Source organism: Chelonia mydas, chromosome 17, assembly GCF_015237465.2.
Source record: "Chelonia mydas isolate rCheMyd1 chromosome 17, rCheMyd1.pri.v2, whole genome shotgun sequence".
Lineage (NCBI taxonomy): Eukaryota > Metazoa > Chordata > Testudines > Cheloniidae > Chelonia > Chelonia mydas.
In genome coordinates this window covers 5,505,621-5,525,778 of record NC_051257.2, presented here as the reverse complement: position 1 = coordinate 5,525,778, position 20,158 = coordinate 5,505,621, and the positions used below count along the sequence as shown (strand labels likewise).

The 20,158-nt window shown below is 39.0% G+C and overlaps 1 protein-coding gene across 1 annotated transcript in view; it reads right to left on the bottom strand.

Moving 5' to 3' along the window:
- Nucleotides 1-20,158, bottom strand: part of LOC102931149 — an 82,505-nt gene that overhangs the window by 30,473 nt on the left and 31,874 nt on the right. Inside the window, exons 13-15 of the mRNA XM_043531076.1 lie at nucleotides 19,024-19,198; nucleotides 14,414-14,515; nucleotides 11,721-11,882 (exon numbers count right to left, since the gene is read on the bottom strand). Of these exons, the coding sequence (XP_043387011.1) occupies nucleotides 11,721-11,882; nucleotides 14,414-14,515; nucleotides 19,024-19,198 (439 nt within the window). The remainder of the gene's footprint in view (nucleotides 1-11,720; nucleotides 11,883-14,413; nucleotides 14,516-19,023; nucleotides 19,199-20,158) is intronic.

Genomic DNA, 20,158 nt, shown 5'->3' with positions numbered 1-20,158 from the left:
CAAACTCTGATTTTCTGAAACACTTTTCGTATCCAAGTTATCCCAAAATGCTCTGCACAGTAATGAGTTAGATCATGGCAATAGAAGGAGTGTGTAACGCAAACCTGGCAGCCATTGTGTGTTTCGAATAACTGACATACAGTCATGAACATTAGAATCAGCTTTAATGAGAGATATAATTGTTGATCAAGATATTGGGGTTATTTCCTATGCCTGAAAATTAAAAATTCATGAGATCTTTAACTTCCATCTGAACAGCCACCATAAACAGGCACTAAGAATCTTAGTTTAATATCCTGTTAAACTTCTACTTTCAACATCTTTACTTTGCTACTTAGCATTTAAAAGTCTCAAAATGTCCATCAGCTCTGGTGATCCCGATCCTAACTTTCCATATTTCTAACAAGTCACTTCAATGACTCCTCTTTTTATTGATTAAAACGAGCCCAACTCCCTTTACCTTTCCATCTAATTGCAAGACGTGGTATCATATTTCTTACCCTTTGCTGCATCCTTTCCAAATTAACAACACTGGTTCTGTGCCTTATCTTACACAGGTTTTCCAGATGGAAATATAAGAAGTGCCAGCAGCAGTAGTGTCTTTTGTTTTGTATTCTGTCCATCTGCTAATACGGATATCTCTTTTCTAAGTCCCCTCAAGTCAACGGAACTACTCATGTGATTAAGGTAAGCTGGATTTATCCAATAACCTAGCACCTTTTTTGCCTCTTTTTACTGCAGTTGTGCACTACTCCGATAGTTTTGATTATTTTTCTCACAACGCATTCCAAATCCTTCTCCTGATCAGTAAACTGGAAGGCTATTCCCTTTAACATAATTCCCTGGTCTAGTTCCTTGTTTATTTGTCTAAATTAAACTATAGTTGCCATATTCTGGCCAATCACCTAAAGATCCATTCTTTTGAATCCAGTTGCAAAGTATAGACTAGAAGTATTTCTATAAACAGTGGTTTAATTGCATTTCAGTTTAAAATATTTGTCTGTACTAATTTTCTATGCTCTATAAAAAAAGGGTTTGTTACTTTATTCTCAGGCTTCTGCTAGTAGTGATCCTCACAGTCCCTAGGAGGTGCATTTCAACAGTTTGCATTGTGCTATGAAATAAAACTCTGTGCTCTATACTTGAGAAGACACAAACATCGGAAGGTATAGTGAGGACCAAAGAGAAATGACAGAGGAAAGAAAGAGGGCTAGGTAATAATACTTGCTTAATATGCCTATTATAACAACGTCTCCAGAATCTACATCCACTGTATAAACTTGAAGAACACATGTATTGATATCCATTACTTTTGGATCATCTCCATTTAAGACTATTCGGTACTGGAATTCTGGATTTCGAGATGAACTATTAGGAAGTGGAAATGCCATAATATCAGGCAAGCTATTCAGCCCTGAATTCTTGATTTGCCCTGTTACCTAGGAGGAAAAAGTTAATTTTCAATGTGCTTTATTAATTATTATTATTACTTAATTTTGTTTTATGTACTTTTGGACACAGAATATTAATTTGGAAATATTGTAGCATACTAAAATAATACCTAAAGAAACTTCTAAACAACCTTTTTGGAAACCTACATTGTATGTCTTTGGCCCTAATTTTTAAATCACAAAAGCCAAATTCTTCCTTATTAGGGCTGTCAAGCGATTAAAAAAATTAATCGCATTGCTAAACAATAATAGAATACCATTTATTTAAATATTTGTGGATGTTTTCTACATTTTCAAATATATTGACTTCAATTACAACACAGAATACAAATTGTACAGTACTCAGTTTATATTTATTTTTATTACAAATATTTTCACAGTAAAAAACAAAAGAAATACTATTTTTCAATTCCCTTATTACAAGTAGTGCAAACTGTAGTGCAATCTGTTCATCATGAAAGTTGAATTTACAAATGTAGAATTATGTAAAAAAACCCTGCAGTCAAAAATAAAACAACATAAAACTTTAGAGCCGACAAGTCCACTCAGTTCTACTTCAGCCAATTGCTCAGGCAAACAAGTCTGGTTACATTTGCAGGAGATAATGCTGCCCGCTTCTCGTTTACAATATCACCTGAAAGTGAGACCAGAGGTTCACATGGCACTGTTGTAGCCGGCGTTACGAGATATTTACCTGTCAAATGCCCTAAAGATTCATATGTCCCGTCACACTTCAATCATCACTGCAGAGGACATGCATCCATGCTGATGACGGGCTCTGCTTGATAACGATCCAAAGCAGCGCTGACCGACGCATGTTCATTTTCATCATCTGAGTCAGATACCACCAGCAGAAGGTTGATTTTATTTTTTGGTGGTTTGGGTTCTGTAGTTTCCGCATAAGCGTGTTGCTCTTCTAAGACTTCTAAAAGCATGCTCCACACCTTGTCCCTCTCAGATTTTGGAAGGCACTTCAGATTTTTAAACCTTGGGTCAAGTGCCGTAGCTATCTTTAGAAATCTCACATTGGTACCTTCTTTGCATTTTGTCAAATCTGCAGTGAAAGTGTTCTTAAAATGAACAATATGTGCTGGGTCATCATCCGAGACTGCTATTACATGCAATATATGGCAGAACGCAGGTAAAACAGCAGAAGACATACAATTCTCCCCCAGGGAGTTCAGTCAGAAATGTAATTAACGCATTATTTTTTAACAAGCATCATCAGCATGGAAGCACGTCCTCTGGAATGGTGGCTGAAGCATGAAGAGGCACATGAATCTGTAGCATATCTAGCACGTAAATATCTTGCAACAACAGCTACAACAGTGCCCTGCGAACATGTGTTCTCGCTTTCAGGTGACACTGTAATTAAGAAGAGGGTAGCATTATCTCCCATAAATGTAAACAAACTTGTTTCTCTTAGCGATTTGCCTGAAGAAGAAGTAGGACTGAGTGGACTTGTAGACTCTAAAGTTTTATATTGTTTTATTTTTGAGTGCAGTTATGTAACAACAAAAATCTACATTTGTAAGTTTCAGTTTCATGATAAAGAGCTCACACTACAGTACTTGTGTGAGGTGAACTGAAAAATACTATTTCTTTTGTTTATCATGTTTACAGTGCAAATATTTGTAATAAAAATTATATAAATTGAGCAGTGTACACTTTGTATTCTGCACTGTAATTGAAATTGATATATTTGAAAATGTAGAAAAACATCCAAAAATATTTAATAAATTTCAATTGGTATTCTGTTATTTAACAGTGTGATTAAAACTGTGATTAATGGCGACTGAATTTTTTTGAGTTAATCACATGAGTTAACTGTGATTAATGGACAGTCCTATTCCTTATATATGTTTGCAACTTCCATTTACTTGAACAGGCATTTTGCATGAAAATCTGAGGGCAGATTTTGACTTTGAAACCTTTATTTCAGAAAAACCCTATTCACTGCAATTCTCCAGAGTAATTAACATAATACTGTACAATACATGAGCCTGAAGAGTGTGACATGTTGAAGGTGTACTCAAGACCAAAAAAGGGCAGAGAATAAAGTAAAAGGGACCGATCTGATGTAAGTGAGTGAGTCACATCATTTCAAGAGCCCAGAACCTAATAAAGTTTAAAACAAGAGAAGTTCAAGGATTATGCAAGCGTTACTATAAAACAGACAACGCAACCTCTTCCTGGCCTTAGCATTTTTTTTCTAGGATATGTCCTTGAAAGATTTCTTCACTGTATTATGCACAAAGTCTTTCCATCAACATCAGCCGTGTGTTTCTTTGTGTTCTGCTTACTTTTTAAAATAGCTCAGACATATTTATTAGGGCCATGCTTCGTATTTGTGTTAGAACACAAATAGGAATGAATAAACAGAGGGGTCAATTTTTATTCAGTCCTGAAAATGACTTGGATCCAAACAGAATACTTTCTGCCTGGGGGAAAACTATGTGATGACTGATTTGGTAGCCCTAATAAGCCTGGTGCAGTAAGTCTTTGAGGTCTGGAATCAAATTCTTTTTAACCCCACCAGTAATAATAATAATAATAAAAAAAATTTAGAGGACTTAAGAATCACCTCTGCCTAGATTTCCTAGTTAGACCCCATTGTGTCCACCTAACTAGACTGGTGACTGCCTGAAAGGAGTTTACAACTCAGACAAGGCATTAACTGAAACCTAATGCAAACACTTGTTGTATAGGCAACTAAAAGGTAATGAATAGAGATAATTTATTGAGCCAAGATATTACTGAAGTTTTTAACTAATTAACATAACTACCTCAACTCTAAGGCAAGATATTGTTCTTTCTTGAGGGACAGTATGTACTACACAGATTATCTGATTTTTCACCAATTTTATTACAAATTTCCAAATTTGGGGCCCAATCCTGTGAAACTATTCTCACATGAACAGCCCTTATTTCAGGAGTGCTTCTAGTGAAGTCAATGTAACAAAGCATGAGTAACAACAGCCAGTAGCAGCAGCAATGGGACAAGGAGAGGCCCAGACTCCACTGTCCAGAGGCCCTATGTTCTATGTAATCCAAAGTAAGAAAAGTCAGACTCACCCCATTGTATAAATTGTTTATAAAAATAAGGAAAGTTGGAGACAGAAATACTGGTACAAACTGAATTGTTTAAAGAAAAGGAGTACCTGTGGCACGTTAGAGACTAACAAATTTATTAGAGCATAAGCTTTCGTGAGCTACAGCTCACGGATACAGACTAACACGGCTGCTACTCTGAGACCTGAATTGTTTAAGTTACAAGTACTGTGATAAGAAGTCTTTAAGACTCCTGGTAAAGTCAGTGGTTCACATAAAAAGCTGAAAGGTTCTAGAGAATGGTAGGAAATGTTTATAGTTTAAATCACCAAAATGTGTTTTGATTGGTTAATTGTAATGGGATGAGGTTGCCATCTCTTGTTGGATATTGTTTATTCAGGGGTCACTGGAAGAGACAGTGGGAAAGCCAAAAAGGTGGACTGGAACCAGCAAATGTTATCAACATAGATGTTGCTGCTCCATGGTCTCCTGGGGCTTTATTAAATATCGTGAATATCTATACATCAATTAAAATGTGAAACCACAGTAGTACCAAAACTTACCATTGTTATTGTTGCATTATCAGGGATATAACAAAGTGCATCTATATATAGATCAAATGGACAGTTTAATGATGTAGGACTTGGTAATATGGTAGAGGAATTATATGGGATTCAAGGTACATACAGAAAGTCAGACTCTTGAAGCCTGAGAAATATGAACAAACAGAGGACTTTATACTAGACCATTATTAACAATAAAATGTTATATATTCTTAAGGTAAATTATCTACTAAAAGGTATTCTATTTCTATTACTTTTTTGTTAGGTAGTTACAAACATCTGTAAAATCAAGAATTTAAAGAATAACTAAAATATTATTAGCAAGCAGTTCATGATATCAGCTTCAAACATTGTCAACAACTGTACATTAAAGACATATGGGGATATGTTCAAAAGTATTCCAGGTACTTAGGAGCACAAGTCCCATTGACTTCCACTTTTGAAAATCTTCCCCATTAGAGCAAAACATTTCCAAGTCTGTAAAACGTACATTTGTGGATGAACAACTTTTTCCACACATTACCCTGTAATGTTCTTCACCAACTTATAAGAACATTTGGACTTTTTCAAAAATGTGTGTTTATCAGAAATAGGTTCTAGTTGGCTGAGTATAGGGTTAGAGGACAAATGGAATCTAGCATATCCTGAAAGTTAAATGTGTGCTTAAATTCTGTGCTGAATTGGTGACTGATTAACTTTAATTTTCTTAAAAGTAAATGGGAGTTGAAGGTTTTCAACACCTTGCAGGATCAAGCTCTTCAGGGGCTGATTTCACATCATAAGGGGTAAAAGCACATAGTTAAATCAACTAATGAACATTAGGAAAGCTCCAGAGTGATTTCTGTCATGATCCATTTTGGTCCTGATGTAAAGCTCACAGAATTCAATGATACTCTTTCCAATAACGTCAATAGGGTTTATATCAATAGTCCTGAGTCTCACTTCTGGTTTATGTCTTATGATCCTAAAAGCCTATGATTCAGGGTTTCAGCTGGCCACAGGGGCCAGGAAGGGATTCCCCACAAATGTATTCTGGGTTGTTTTTTTCCTGTCTTCTTCCTCTGAAGCATCAGAGGTTGCCATGGCTGGAGATGGGACTTTGGACGGGGAGGGCCAGGGCTCTGAGGTGGTACTAAGCATTCTCTCTCTCAGGTGCCTGACTGGCTAGTTATTGCTCACAATCTAACTGATTGCCTTATGTCGGGTCAGGAAGGAATTTCCCCCTAGCTCAGACTGGCACAGACTAACGGTTTTTCCCCTCCCTCTGCAGTGTGGGAGTATGGGTCACTTGCTAGGATTATCTGAGTATATCTCAATCAATCATTTCCCTGGCCTTGCAAGGGCCTCAAGCATTGGTCTTCTCAATCCCTCCATTCTTTGCCTGTGGTACATAATAGTTTATTCTGCTGTGAGCTCTAATATTTTGGTATAATTTCAGTTGTTGGTTTAGCATGTGGTGCTGTTGTCCTGTGATATACGGGAGGTCAGACTAGATGACTTGTAGTTCCTTCTGGCCTTAAACTCTACGACTCTGAGATCTGGCATTTAAACTAGACAAAAAATCCCCCGCCCCCCCCCCCCCATGTAACATAACACATAAAATCATCTTCAGGAACTTCTTGATACATTCTGAAGCCTCTGTTCCCTTCCCCACAAACTACTGAAAACTGGGGGGGCAGCTCCAATACTGTTTCGTGTTAACTGAATTATGATAACAGAATGTCAAGAAAATGATTCAGATTCTTGGGTGGTTTTCTTCACTATTTTATTGAAATGGTCTATTTTTCAGTGTATTATTTTTATGTTACTAATTTTATAATTTACAGAACCTTTCTCCAGTATAATTTTTTTCCTGTAACTATCTAAAAAACACATCTACAACACAGCCAACTCTCTAGTGACTAATTTTTTTTTTTTTATCAGTTATCTCTTTCATTTGGCCGGTTTATTTGCAGATTTATGATCCGTTGACTTTCACAGTTTGAAAATTAATACTAAATCAATACTTTGTATAAATTTATTATGGTTTTACTGTAAATTATTTTGCAATACATTGTTTGGCAGAGGTTGTGCAAAACTGTATTGTATATAAATGAAAACATTAACCAAACTGAAGGCATAAAATCAGTTAAACACCCTAATACTGCAGCTTTAGAGTGAGAAAGTGTGTAGCATTTTTATGTAGCATATGGGAAAACTGCAGCATGGGAGTGTGAACATTAATTCTACAGCTGTACTAAATCTACTGTGTCAGCCTCTGTCTACAAGCAAACCAGATTTACAGAAGTAAATTTTTACTGCAGCACTGAATGCTGAAAATGGATAACTTGGTAAAGTTCAAAAGAGAGAGACTTATTTTAAAAGGAATAGACAAGGTTTAGATGTATCTGTAGAATAATCACAGGCCAATAATTCCATATGTAGAAAATTATTTGAACTAATTAATGTTCTTCCCAAATGTTTAACTTTAAGCAATTGTTGCAATCATATTTCAGCACAATGTCAATTATGCAACAATAAATATATCAGGATCCAAACAATGAATGACATAAAACTTTCTGTTGATCATAATTTCAGTGTTTACCTTTTTCTTCTCATTTGGCTGTTTCTCTGTGTACATCTTTCCTTGGATGTATCATAAACAGATAACTGGATATTTGAATGACCCTGGGCCAAGTCTGTAGATATAATTGATTTGTCTATTGTTTTTATATTTTCCAGTACATTTAAAAAACAGCACACTGTATACCCATACAGAAATATACTCAGAAGGTCAAATGCTGTTAAACTGTTATATCACTTAGGACATTTAGTATAATAGCATATTGAAAAATCAATTAAGAAAATTAAACAAAAACCCCCCACTCTACAGTGTTGAACTGGCTCCCCTCGTACTGGCCCCCTTGAAGACTGCACAGAAATCACTCTGCAGTCCCTCTGTGTCAAGAGCCACAAAGAGGCGTTATTAGGTATGACCTGGGGTTCGTGGTCTGGACAATAAGTATATTATCATCTAGCCCCTGACCTGGCAACGGCCTTTAAGTCAGCTCCAGTGCAGATTATCCCTGATCTTAGTTCAGGCTATATGATTGGGGCTAGCCTTGGCCAAAATACAGAAAATGCCAATGCTGCTTTGGCACTGTATGTATATATATCTGGCTGTTTTGGAGGTCCATTATAGTTGTTTCAATACACTAGCCAGAATATGGCCCATTAATTTTTAAATTCCATACAAAATAAAAATGAAAATAATTATTTTGGTGCTTTGCCTATATCTTTCCCCATTTCTTCTTCTTTTTGCAGAGTAGCAGCCGTGTTAGTCTGTATTCGCAAAAAGAAAAGGAGTACTTGTGGCACCTTAAAGACTAACAAATTTATTTGAGCATAAGCTTTCGTGAGCTACAGCTCACTTCATCGGATGCATCTCTTGTTCTGTTGCTCTTTCCTTCTCTCTATTGGTTACTCCTTTCAGTCTACATTTGTTGCAGCTATTCTGTTCCCTGACATCTATTGTACAACTTCCTGGTTCCAGAATCTTCTTTTGTTCTGCCTGTCCCCAAATCCCAGTGTCACCTGTGGTCTGTCCGCAAACCTAGTTGCCACACTTGACACCTCCATTTGCTCTCTTCTCACCTCCAGCAACCCACCATCAAAGCTGCAACTATAATTAATTTTTAATTTAATATTTTACAAGCTGTGGTATGGTTTACTCAGTACAGAAGCCAAAGGCAGGAATTACAAATCAGTAGTTGTTACTTATGTCTTATACAGTGTCCAGAAGTGCCCCTGTTTTTAATCCAGGCTTTGCTACTTCCTTGATGTGCGGTCTTGACTGAGCTTCTTAGGTCAAAATTTAAAAATTTTAGTGCCTATATCCATATTTACACCTGATTTTCCAGAGGTGTTCAGGTGTCAGGTGTCCCAAATTAAGTTAACAGGTGATAAGAGGCACTCATCATCGCTCAAAGGCAGACCTCTTATTTAGCTACCTGTATGTGGGTTTAGTTCAGGCAACCAAGACTTACAATTTTTACTTTAATATCTATGTCTCATATGCCACATCTGTAAAATGAGAATATTAATATTGTTATGCTGGAGGCATAAAGCTGAGAAAGTAGCAAGCAGAACAAGAGACAGAAAGAGAAGCACTTGTAGTGTGGTCCTGAGGAAAAGCCAAGAGAAAGAGCTTTTTGGGAAGACATTGGTGGAAAGGCAGGCTTGAAACTGTGAGCCAGGAAACTGTCCCCTCTTGTTTGATACTACTGCAAATGACCTTTTGAGACATGTACAGAGAAAAAGGACTTTGTATAATTCTTTGTAAATAAACAGGATCAAATATCTTCTGAGAGGTAACAACAACATTTACCTACCTATCTCATACAGGGTTGTGCAAATTAAATATTTAATATATATTTAGTACTTTGAAGAATGTAAGTTCTATGATTAATACTATTAAAAGATTTAGCAGCTGTGCACAGACTGTATTTTATGTTGGAGCTGCTCTGCCTTTCAAATTCCAATATTACAAATAATTAAACTAGGAGGTTCTAAGGGTCCAACCCTTTGACGTACCAAGAACCCTGAACTTCCACTCAAATCAACAGTAGCAAAGGATGCTTAGCACCATACACAATTCAAGACGCTAAAAAGGAACGTTATTTGAACGTTACATTGGCTATTGAGTCAAAAACCTGGATAATAAAAAGCATCATACTCATACTTTAAAAAAGAACTGAGAAAACATTTGCCACTCTTCCTTTTTTGCTACAGAATGTGGTCAAGGTCAGTGTAGACCTTAACTTAAATTCACGGTTATAGCAAAATAAGAATTCCACATGTTGCCTCAAAAAAACCCCTCGAGTCTGACTCTCTGTCCACTGCCTACCATCTGTGTAATCATTTACATCTGTGCAAAGCGAGTGCAGGATAACTAGTGAGTATAAAGACAGGTTTCAGAGTAGCAGCCGTGTTAGTCTGTATCCGCAAAAAGAACAGGAGTACTTGTGGCACCTTAGAGACTAACCAATTTATTAGAGCATAAGCTTTCGTGAGCTACAGCTCACTTCATCGGATGCATAGAATGGAACATATAGTAAGATATATAGATATATATAGATATACACATACACATACAGATAAGTTGGAAGTTACCCTACAAACTGTGAGAGGCTAATTAGTTAAGATGAGCAATTATCAGCAGGAGAAAAAAAACTTTTGTAGTGATAATCAAGATGGCCCATTTAGACAGTTGACAAGAAGGTGTGAGGATACTTAGCTTAAGGAAATAGATTCAATATCCCTCAGACAGAGACAAACACCTACAAGATCTCTATCAAGCATTCTTAAAACTACAATACCCACCTGCTGAAGTGAAAAAACTGATTGACAGAGCCAGAAGAGTACCCAGAAGTCACCTACTAAAGGATAGGTCCAACAAAGAAAATAACAGAACGCCACTAGCCATCACCTGCAGCCCCCAACTAAAACCTCTCCAGCGCATCATCAAAGATTTACAACCTATCCTGAAAAATCATCCCTCACTCTCACAGAGCTTGGGAGACAGACCAGTCCTCGCTTACAGACAGCCCCCCAACCTGAAGCAAATACTCACCAGCAACCACACACCACACAACAAAAACACTAACCAGGGAACCTATCCTTGCAACAAAGCCCGATGCCAACTCTGTCCACATATTTATTCAAGTGACACCATCATAGGACCTAATCACATTAGCCACGCCATCAGGGGCTCGTTCACCTGCACATCTACCAATGTGATATATGCCATCATGTGCCAGCAACGCCCATCTGCCATGTACATTGGCCAAACTGGACAGTCTCTGCGCAAAAGAATAAATGGACACAAATCTGACATCAGGAATCATAACATTCAAAGACCGGTAGGTGAACACTTGAACCTCTGTGGCCACTCAGTAAAAGATTTAAGGGAGGCAATTTTGCAACAGAAAAAGTTTCAAAAACAGACTCCAAGGAGAAACTGCTGAGCTTGAATTAATATGCAAACTAGATACCATTAACTTGGTTTTGAATAGAGACTGGGAGTGGCTGGGTCATTACACATATTGAATCTATTTCCTTAAGCTAAGTATCCTCACAACTTCTTGTCAACTGTCTAAATGGGCCATCTTGATTATCACTACAAAAGATTTTTTTCTCCTGCTGATAATAGCTCATCTTAACTAATTAGCCTCTCACAGTTTGTATGGTAACTTCCAACTTATCTGTACGTACATATCTTACTGTATGTTCCATTCTGTGCATCTGATGAAGTGAGCTGTAGCTCACGAAAGATTATGCTCTAATAAATTTGTTAGTCTCTAAGATGCCACAAGTACTCCTGTTCTTTTAGTGAGTATAAAATGCTTCCAAGTCAGAAAGGTCCACTCAGACTGGTGGTAGCATTTTATACATACTTTGCATAGGTGTGAATGACTACACAAGATGCAAGACAGTTAAGTATCAGACCCATCATCTTCTCAGTGTTCCATTCCTTAATAATCACTAAAAAAATAACTGAAGGAACTCTTATTGAGAAATTGACAAGATTTTAGACTGCTGATAACATTTGATACATTATTCAAGAGTGTATTTTTCTCATCTATAATACCATCACCACTTTAATTTTTCAAATTACCTTTTGAGACATGCTTCAAAGTATAATCCATAACGTTATAAGGAAGTTTCCCAGGATGCAGTGGAACAAGTGTAGAAAACTCTTTAGGTATCCATATAGCTCCAATATTTGTAGTTTCTTGCTGAAATACATCCACCATTTGCCATCCAAGAGTCAGTGAGTCTACAAAATATAACATACACAAACACACACACATAAAAGAGCTTATTACTCATAACTATTCAAATCTTGTACAGTGCATTGGTCAGATATATTAAAATGGCTTCTAAGTTCCAACTTTATAGCATCTTTTTAAGAAGTGTTACATATAGAAGCCAAGGTGAATTCTAACACACTACTCAGCGTAAGGGTTTGACTTCACAAGTAGTCCTATTGACTTCAGTTGGACTACATGTGGAGACATATATTAGTTGATGTAAGGGTGGCAGAATCTGGCCCTACATTAACAGACACCTAGATCAGTGGTTCTCAAACATTTTTTTTCGCAAACCACTTGAAAATTGCTGAGGGTCTCGGCGGACCACTTAATGATCTTTCCAAATGTTGTTTGTAGCGTTAGCTAAATATTGTAAAGTGCTTTGGGTAAAAGCACTATATAAAAAACACCTTAATAATAATAAACGTTTTTTTGTTCTGCAAATAAAAGCACACTACTCATATTTTAATATCAGTAGTCTTACCTTTCTAATGCGATGGAGGTGCCCTCTTTCCCCGGCTGCGGCAGCCCTCAAGCTGGGGCTGAGAAGGAGGAGGGAGTCTCTCCCCCACCACAGAGCTGAGGCTGGGAAGGAGCGCCATCTCCACCCGGCAGCCACAGCCCTGGAGCTGGGGAAAGTTGCCTCTTTCTCTGGCCACCACAGCCCTGCAGGTCCCAAATTTCCCCACTCCCTCTTCTCACCCCACTGCCCTCTCCCATCTACCCCCTATTCCCCCCAAGGCCATCACCTCACCTCACATGTGCATCTTCTCCAAGGACCAGGCACCTTATTAGTGGAGGGTCCGCGCAGGGCTGGTACAAGGATGTTTCGCACCCGAGGCGAAACTTCCATCTTGCACCCGCCCCCACCCCCGAGCCCTGCGGCAGCTCCCCGTCCCTCCGCCCTGAGGCGCCCCCCTGCGGCAGCTCCCCCCCCCCCACTCCTCTCCATCGGCCCAGGGAGCTGTATAGCAGCTCCCCACTGCCCACTTGGCCCAGGGAGCTGTGTGGCAGCTCCCCCCTGCCGCCGCCGCCCCCTCCTCTCGGGCCAGGGAGCTGTGCTGCAGCTCCCCGCCCCAGCTCACCTCTGCTCCGCCTCCTCCCCGAGCACGCCATCGCCGCTCCACTTCTCCCGCCTCCCAGGCTTGCGGCGCAAACAGCTATGGAGAAGGAGGAGGCGAAGCAGAGGTGAGCTGGAGTGGGTAGCGGTTCCCCTGCATGGCACTGCCCCCCCCCCATTACTTGCTGCAGGTGGCCCTCCTCGCGCCCCCCTACCCCAGCTCACCTCTGCTCCACTGCCTCCCCGGAGCGTGCTTTTGGCCGCCCCCAACCACTTGGCACCCTAGGCGACCGCCTAGTTCGCCTAGTGGTTGCACCGGCCCTGGGTCCATGGACCACAGTTTGAGAACCACTGCCCTAGATATTAAGATAATAGGCACCTTCGATAGATGGATAGATGGAGATGACAATCTGGTGTGGGCAGCAGGGTGGTATGATTTAGTACACTAGCCTTTAACCTCTGGAGACTTGAGTTCAACTCCTGATTCTAGGTCACAAGCTGAAATTAATTCAGTGGCCTTATCCTGGTTTCCATTTATTTGTACACATCAGAAAACCACTACACAATTTGGTATAATTCAATATAGAGAAATATGCTGAATAACTGTCTACATGTGCATGTCTCATCAAAATGCTATTAGTGTTCAATCCTGCAAGGTTCTGAGCCCTTTCGGCAAGCTGCTGAAGACCTTAAACTCTCACTGATGTAATTGGGAATGGAGGATGATCAGAAACATGGTAACTAGTGCTCTGCACCTTGCAGAATGGAGCCCTAATCCTTCACTTTCCACAGTCAATTTCTTATAAGATCCTTGGGGAACTTTCTAACATATCTTTAGCAGCAGTATAATACTTCCTGCTATTTTAGAAAATTTTAGAAAACACAGACTTGCTGCTGTTCCCATTAAAGTCAGTGGCAGTTTTACCACTGACTTCAATGGGAGCAGGAATCAGCATATTATAGATGCAAGTTATACATTGCATATATTTTAGTAGAGATCTGGAATGTACCACCAGGATCCCAGGCACAATACAAAACATTTGATATCGCCCCTCCATCTAGGGCTTCTCCATTTATAAAACTGAAAAGTAGAGAGTTAAATGAGGAAAATAAATAAAGGGCTTTCCTTAACTAAGCCAATATCCTTGTTTTTACACAAGTTAGGCAAGAAAAAAGCTTTGATCCTGTACACTTATACATGAGTAACGTTATACATAAGCAAACCCATTGCCTCCAATAGGACCACTCACTTGAGTAAAATTATGCAGATACTTTAGTCATTAGTGTTTGCAGGAATAACATTAGAAATGGGCTGCACTGCTGAACATGCAGTAAATTCCTCGGGGAACTTGTTGCTCAATACATTTTACATGCATCACTTATTATTTCTGTCTTTAATATACAGTTTTGATAAAATATGAAGGAAAAATTACATACCTTTGCCTTTAGACTTGTAAACTACTTTTAATACAATATAGGGCTTAGCTTCTGCCATATTTATAAACTCAGATGGATCCAGAGAATCAAAGGCAAATGTTTCTTAACGTAAACAAAGTTAAACATTATTAAACAAATTTGTTAATTATTTCACTGATCATTATACTAAAGTAGTCAAGAAAATTCTAACTTGATCTTCCCACTAATACCACTGAAACCCTTTCTGACAATCTTTGTCTAATCCCTTCACTCTGTTTCCACATAAGCCACTTTCTAGATGTATTATTTACTTTCAAGACCTATCTTCCATTATTATTTTCAGGACTCATGCTAAGAACCCTATTCTGCATTCCTTACTGAAACAAAACTCCCTCTGGCATTAGTGGGATCTTGACTTAATTGTGAGTAGGACTGGGCCTTTACCATCCTACTAAATATTCTTCACTCATTCCTTTCTGCTGTCAATGGAAGCTTTTCCACTTATTTCAATGGGAGCACCATCCTGCTCTGTGTGTGTGTGCTGGTACGTTTCCTCTAACCCTGCTCTCCTCAGTTATTCATAATAGGCACACCCATTAATGGAAATCGTAAGCAGCAGAACACTTCAGTTCCTCACAAGGAAAAAGGATATTTTAATGTTGTGTCTTGCTGTATAACAGCAGTAATCTCTATTGATTTATAGTATACTTGCAATAAATAGCTTATGGAGTTTCATTTAAACCACTCCATTTTATTTAGGGCATTAGTCAATCTCAGCAGCCATTGACTGGCCTGTACAGTGTATTACAAAACAAAAAGAGATTGTTAAATTAATTTAACATCAACTTAATAACTGATATTTAAATTGTGAGCAATATTAGGGTTTAACTTATTTACCCAGCTTAGTTCCACTAATGCCTGGTTTTCAATGAGGTCTTGTTTCTCCTTTGCCCCAAATTTCAATCCAAAGTCATGCAGTGAGGGAAAGGTTCACTCCCAGTTTAACAAATCAAAACAAAGAATTGGAAAATTCCACAATTCCAAAATTATAGTATCTTATGGCAACCAACAAATATTTTAGAAAGCCCCCAACCACTCTTATTTTTAAAAAAAAATTATAATTGACCTACACCCTTCTTATGGTTTTAAAATCTAAAGATTTTAGAATTGGGACATTAGAGCCAGATCCTGCAAGACCCTGTACACACTCAATTCTCACTGACGTCAATGGCAGTTGAGGGACCTCAGCACTCATATAATCAGGCCCTAGGTACCCACCTATAATTCAGTGCCATTTTAAGACAGAAACTGAATAATAGCTACAAGAGACACTACATTTTTAAAAAAGGATTCTCCCTTTTCTTGGTATAACTTGTGCAACTGGACTATCTTATTTGGCCACCAGCCTAAAATTTGTTTAATTTGTTTGCTGGTTACATTATCTAAGCTTTATGAAAACTGGAATGAAATGATACTCCGTAACCTTTCACTGCAGCAACCAAAGGGCAAGTTGACTCTGTCTTTCCACTGAAACATATACCAACAGCTGGGGGAGATCACAGCTTTAACTAGATGATTACATGAAAAGAAACCTTCATCTAGAGGATTTTTTTAAGACTATAAAGGCTCTTAGAATCACAAAGTTCAATAATTTTGTTTCTTATCTAAGCTGACAAAATTCTCGTACCAAATATTCTCCTTTACATGAAAAACTTGCTCCAGTAACTAGTAGAGGTTTCATTTTTTTGGACAGAAACTCTCCTTCCCTCAGTACCTCCACACATGCTCATTAATTCCATTTTAAAAAGGACATTTTAATTTAGCTGCGCATTTATGAGACAGCCTGTCATAAACATAAAGGGAAGGGTAAACACCTTTAAATCCCTCCTGGCCAGAGGAAAAACCCTTTCACCTGTAAAGGGTTAAGAAGCTAGGATAACCTCGCTGGCACCTGATCAAAATGACCAATGAGGAGATAAGATACTTTCAAAGCTGGGGGGCGGGCGGAGGGGAAGGTTTCTCTCTGTCTGTGTGATGCTTTTGCCGGGACCAGAGCAGGAATGCAAGTCAGAACTCCTGTAAAGAGTTAGTAAGCAATCTAGTTCGATATGCGTTAGATTCTGTTTTGTTTAAACGGCTGATAAAATAAGTTGTGCTGAATGGAATGTATATTCCTGTTTTTGTGTCTTTTTCTAACTTAAGGTTTTGCCTAGAGGGATTCTCTCTGTTTTGAATCTGATTACCCTGTAAGGTATTTACTATCCTGATTTTACAGAGGTGATTCTTTTACTTTTTCTTTAATTAAAATTCTTCTTTTAAGAACCTGATTGCTTTTCTTTGTTCTTAAGATCCAAGGGTTTGGGTCTGTGTTCACCTATGCAAATTGGTGAGGATTTTTATCAAGCCTTTCCCAGGAAAGGGGGTGTAGTGCTTGGAGGGATATTTTGGGAGGGGAGATGTTTCCAAGTGTGCACTTCCCCTGTTCTTTGTGTAACACTTTGGTGGTGACAGCGTTTAACCTATGCTGGTAAGAATAAGCTCAGGGGGTCTTTCATGCAGGTCCCCACATCTGTATCCTAGAGTTCAGAGCGGGGAAGCAACCTTGACACAGCCATTTAGCAAGAATTGGTAGGGGAACAGTACCCCCTTTGAAAGGGGATGGATGGAACCTGGACACAAGCTAGGCTGGATAGAATTTTTACAGAATCAAAAAGACCAGAAACTACAGAATCCAAGGCCACTGAGCATCTGGTGCCTAGGCTATGAAGAGGAGTAGATTTAGGGGAAGTGTATTTCTTTCTGCAGTATGAGCCCATCACCTAGAGAAGACCCAGGTTTGTGCACAAAGTGGATTCACAGGGTTAGGAGAAAACACTCTCTTTCTTCCAGCAGTACACTCTGGCAGAACAGGGAGAGGTTGGGCCACTACCACAGATCTGATTTCAGCGATGGTGCTGAGGCAGTTCTCCTTCCTGCAGATGGCAATAGCATATTCCAGGCAGCACTGAAGCTAGAGGAAAGGTAAGAGAATGTAGGTGGACCAACAAGGCCCACTCACTTGGCACTCCCATCTCTATCTAAGGTACTTATATGGCTCCCATTATCCTAATACCCAAGAACTTCCCATTCTTTATTTTATTATTAAAAATATTATTCTACAGATGGGGAAATGAAGGACAGAGACGCTAAGTGATTTGACCAAAACAACATAGGATTCCTGTTGTAGAGCAAGAATGGAGCCACTGGACCATCCTTCCTTCCAGGGGCAAAGCGTGAGGCTGGGGAGATGAACAGAAAGGAAAAATTTTTGACTAAAGGAAGGGAGAAGACACAGCAAAGTACCACATAGGAAAGAAAAAAATGTTAACAGGCAAAATTGATAGGGACCTTGCAGGGGGGAAAATACAAAACTGCAAAGATAAAAAATTAGAACAGAGGGAAATGCCTTGAAGATAGAGGAGGGGTGAAAGGATATAAGCCTTAATGAGCAAATATTAGCAAGAAAAATCAGGAGAGAAGAGAAGAAAAAGCAGTAAGGAGGAAAGGAAATGATGAAGAAAAGAAATGAGAGATAGTCAGCCAAATAGATCTCTAGCATAACTCCACTAGCTTCAAAAAATGTTTCTCTAATTTACAGAAAACATACAGCCAAATTATAATGCCCAATATTGTACAAATAAAAATATTTGTCTATACATATAAGGAAACAAGTTGTATGACCACCATATATGAAGAAGAGGCATGCAAAGCCTGTTTGTGGATGGGAGGCAAATGTGGCAGCTCAGGAGTGGGGATGATACACAGTGGGAGAGAGAATAACTAGTTTTGCTTAAAATAAAATGTTGAGGCTGCAGTTTTTAATGTTTCTATTTGTCTTTTGAATGTGTTTGATGGGAAACGAATGGGTGTGTTTGAGGTTCCATATCCACTAGCACTATAAGGCACACTTTGACTTAATCCACTTTGACCCTAGTATCAGGCAGGTGAGTGGTAACTCTGGTTGAGAAGAGTCTATCCGACCAGGGGGCAGCTGGGCTCATTGCAGGGAGCAGGGGGGAAGTGAGGGGGAGGGCAGCCGGGCTCCTGGCAGGGTGCTGTGCACAGAGCTGAGAGCCTGGGCTCTCAGCCCTTCACACTGCCCCTCCTCTTACGTCAGCGGAAGTGCTCCTGGCGAGAATGCGCATCACCGTCAGAAGGAAGGTAGTGTAGATACGAACCACTGCAGTAATTACTAAAATGGCTGTAACTTGACCGTCACCTAACATAGACTGATTTAAGTTTGTAGTGTAGACATGCTCACAGATAATGCAAAGGGTTTTGGAGGACCCCAAGTTAACCCTCATCCACGACTGGATGAGACACTTTAAACGAGACTTCTTAAGTTTATGTTGAAAATGCTGAAGGGAAGTAAGGACCAAAATGATAACATCATACAAAGGGAACCTATTATCGCTCACCATGAATCAACTGAAAGTTTATCTTTTTTTAAAAAAAATAATTTACTAAATATATTTGAACTTAAAATATTTATTCTAGGATCAAAAAGAGTTGCAAAATATTAAATTTTTTTTTAAAAGTGCAACAACAAAATAGAATGCATACCAACAGATGATAGACTAAAAGATTCATACCATTGAACTGAACAGTAAATTCAGCGGTTTCACTTTTTTTTGCTGTTTTTCCTTTGGTTTTCTTTACAAGAGAGGGTTTAAAAGAGCTAGCCTTGGAATGCAGCTTTTCAAGGCCATAAAATACTGAAACTGTTAACTCCACAGCAAGAGGGTCAAACTCTTTCAACCAAGTTTCCTTAAAAAAAAAAAATGGAATATTAAATGAATGAAACAAAAAAATTTACTTTGCATCATCATCAGTGTGAGAATCCACTGCAGGGCCCAAAACTCCATTCTGGGATTTACCTACAGGTTGAACCTCTCTAGTCCGGCACTCTCTGGTCTGGCAACATCCGTGGTCCGGCATGATTTTAGTTAGCCAGATGTCCACTTATCGTGAGTGGGGCCAAGTTTCCCACAGTCCAGCAAAGTTTGTTTACAGCCACCAGCCCTGGCTCTCAGTGTTCTGGGGCTGTTATTTAGCTCTAATTTACCCCTAAATATGTCTTCTAAGAGACCAGCAAGCAGTGGAAGTGTTGGTAATGCTGCTAAGCTTAAGCATGTGTCAATGTCGACACACCAAAAGGTAGAATTGTTGCAGAAATTGGAAAAGGGCACATCGGTACATGCGTTGTGTGATTTTTACAATGTAGGGTCATATACAGTGTATGATCTGAAGAAGCAAAAGAATCAGATCCTTCAGTTATTTGCCAAAAGCGACAGTAAAAAAACTATGAGTGTTCGTAAGATGTTGACAGAGGGGAAAGCAGTGATTTACATAGTGCGCCTTCACATTGGTTCAAGCTTCGTAGGAACGAAGATGTTAGCATTTCAGGCGAGATGATGATGGCACAAGCAAAAATATTCCACAAAGAACTTAACCTGTAGCATGAGTGTGACTATTTGCAAAGATGGCTTCAGAAATTTAAAAACAGGCATGGCATTAGTCTACATTGTGTGTGCAATGAAAAAAAGAAGTGCAGATACGGAAGCTGCCACTAAGTATGTTGACGAATTTGCATAGTTAGCTGCAAATGAGAAGTTATCCCCAGAGCAGTTATATAATGCCTATGAAACTGCTCTCTACTGGCATTATATGCCTAAAATAAATGTTGGCTACTGATGCAGAGGAGCCACCATCTGGTACGAAGGAGCT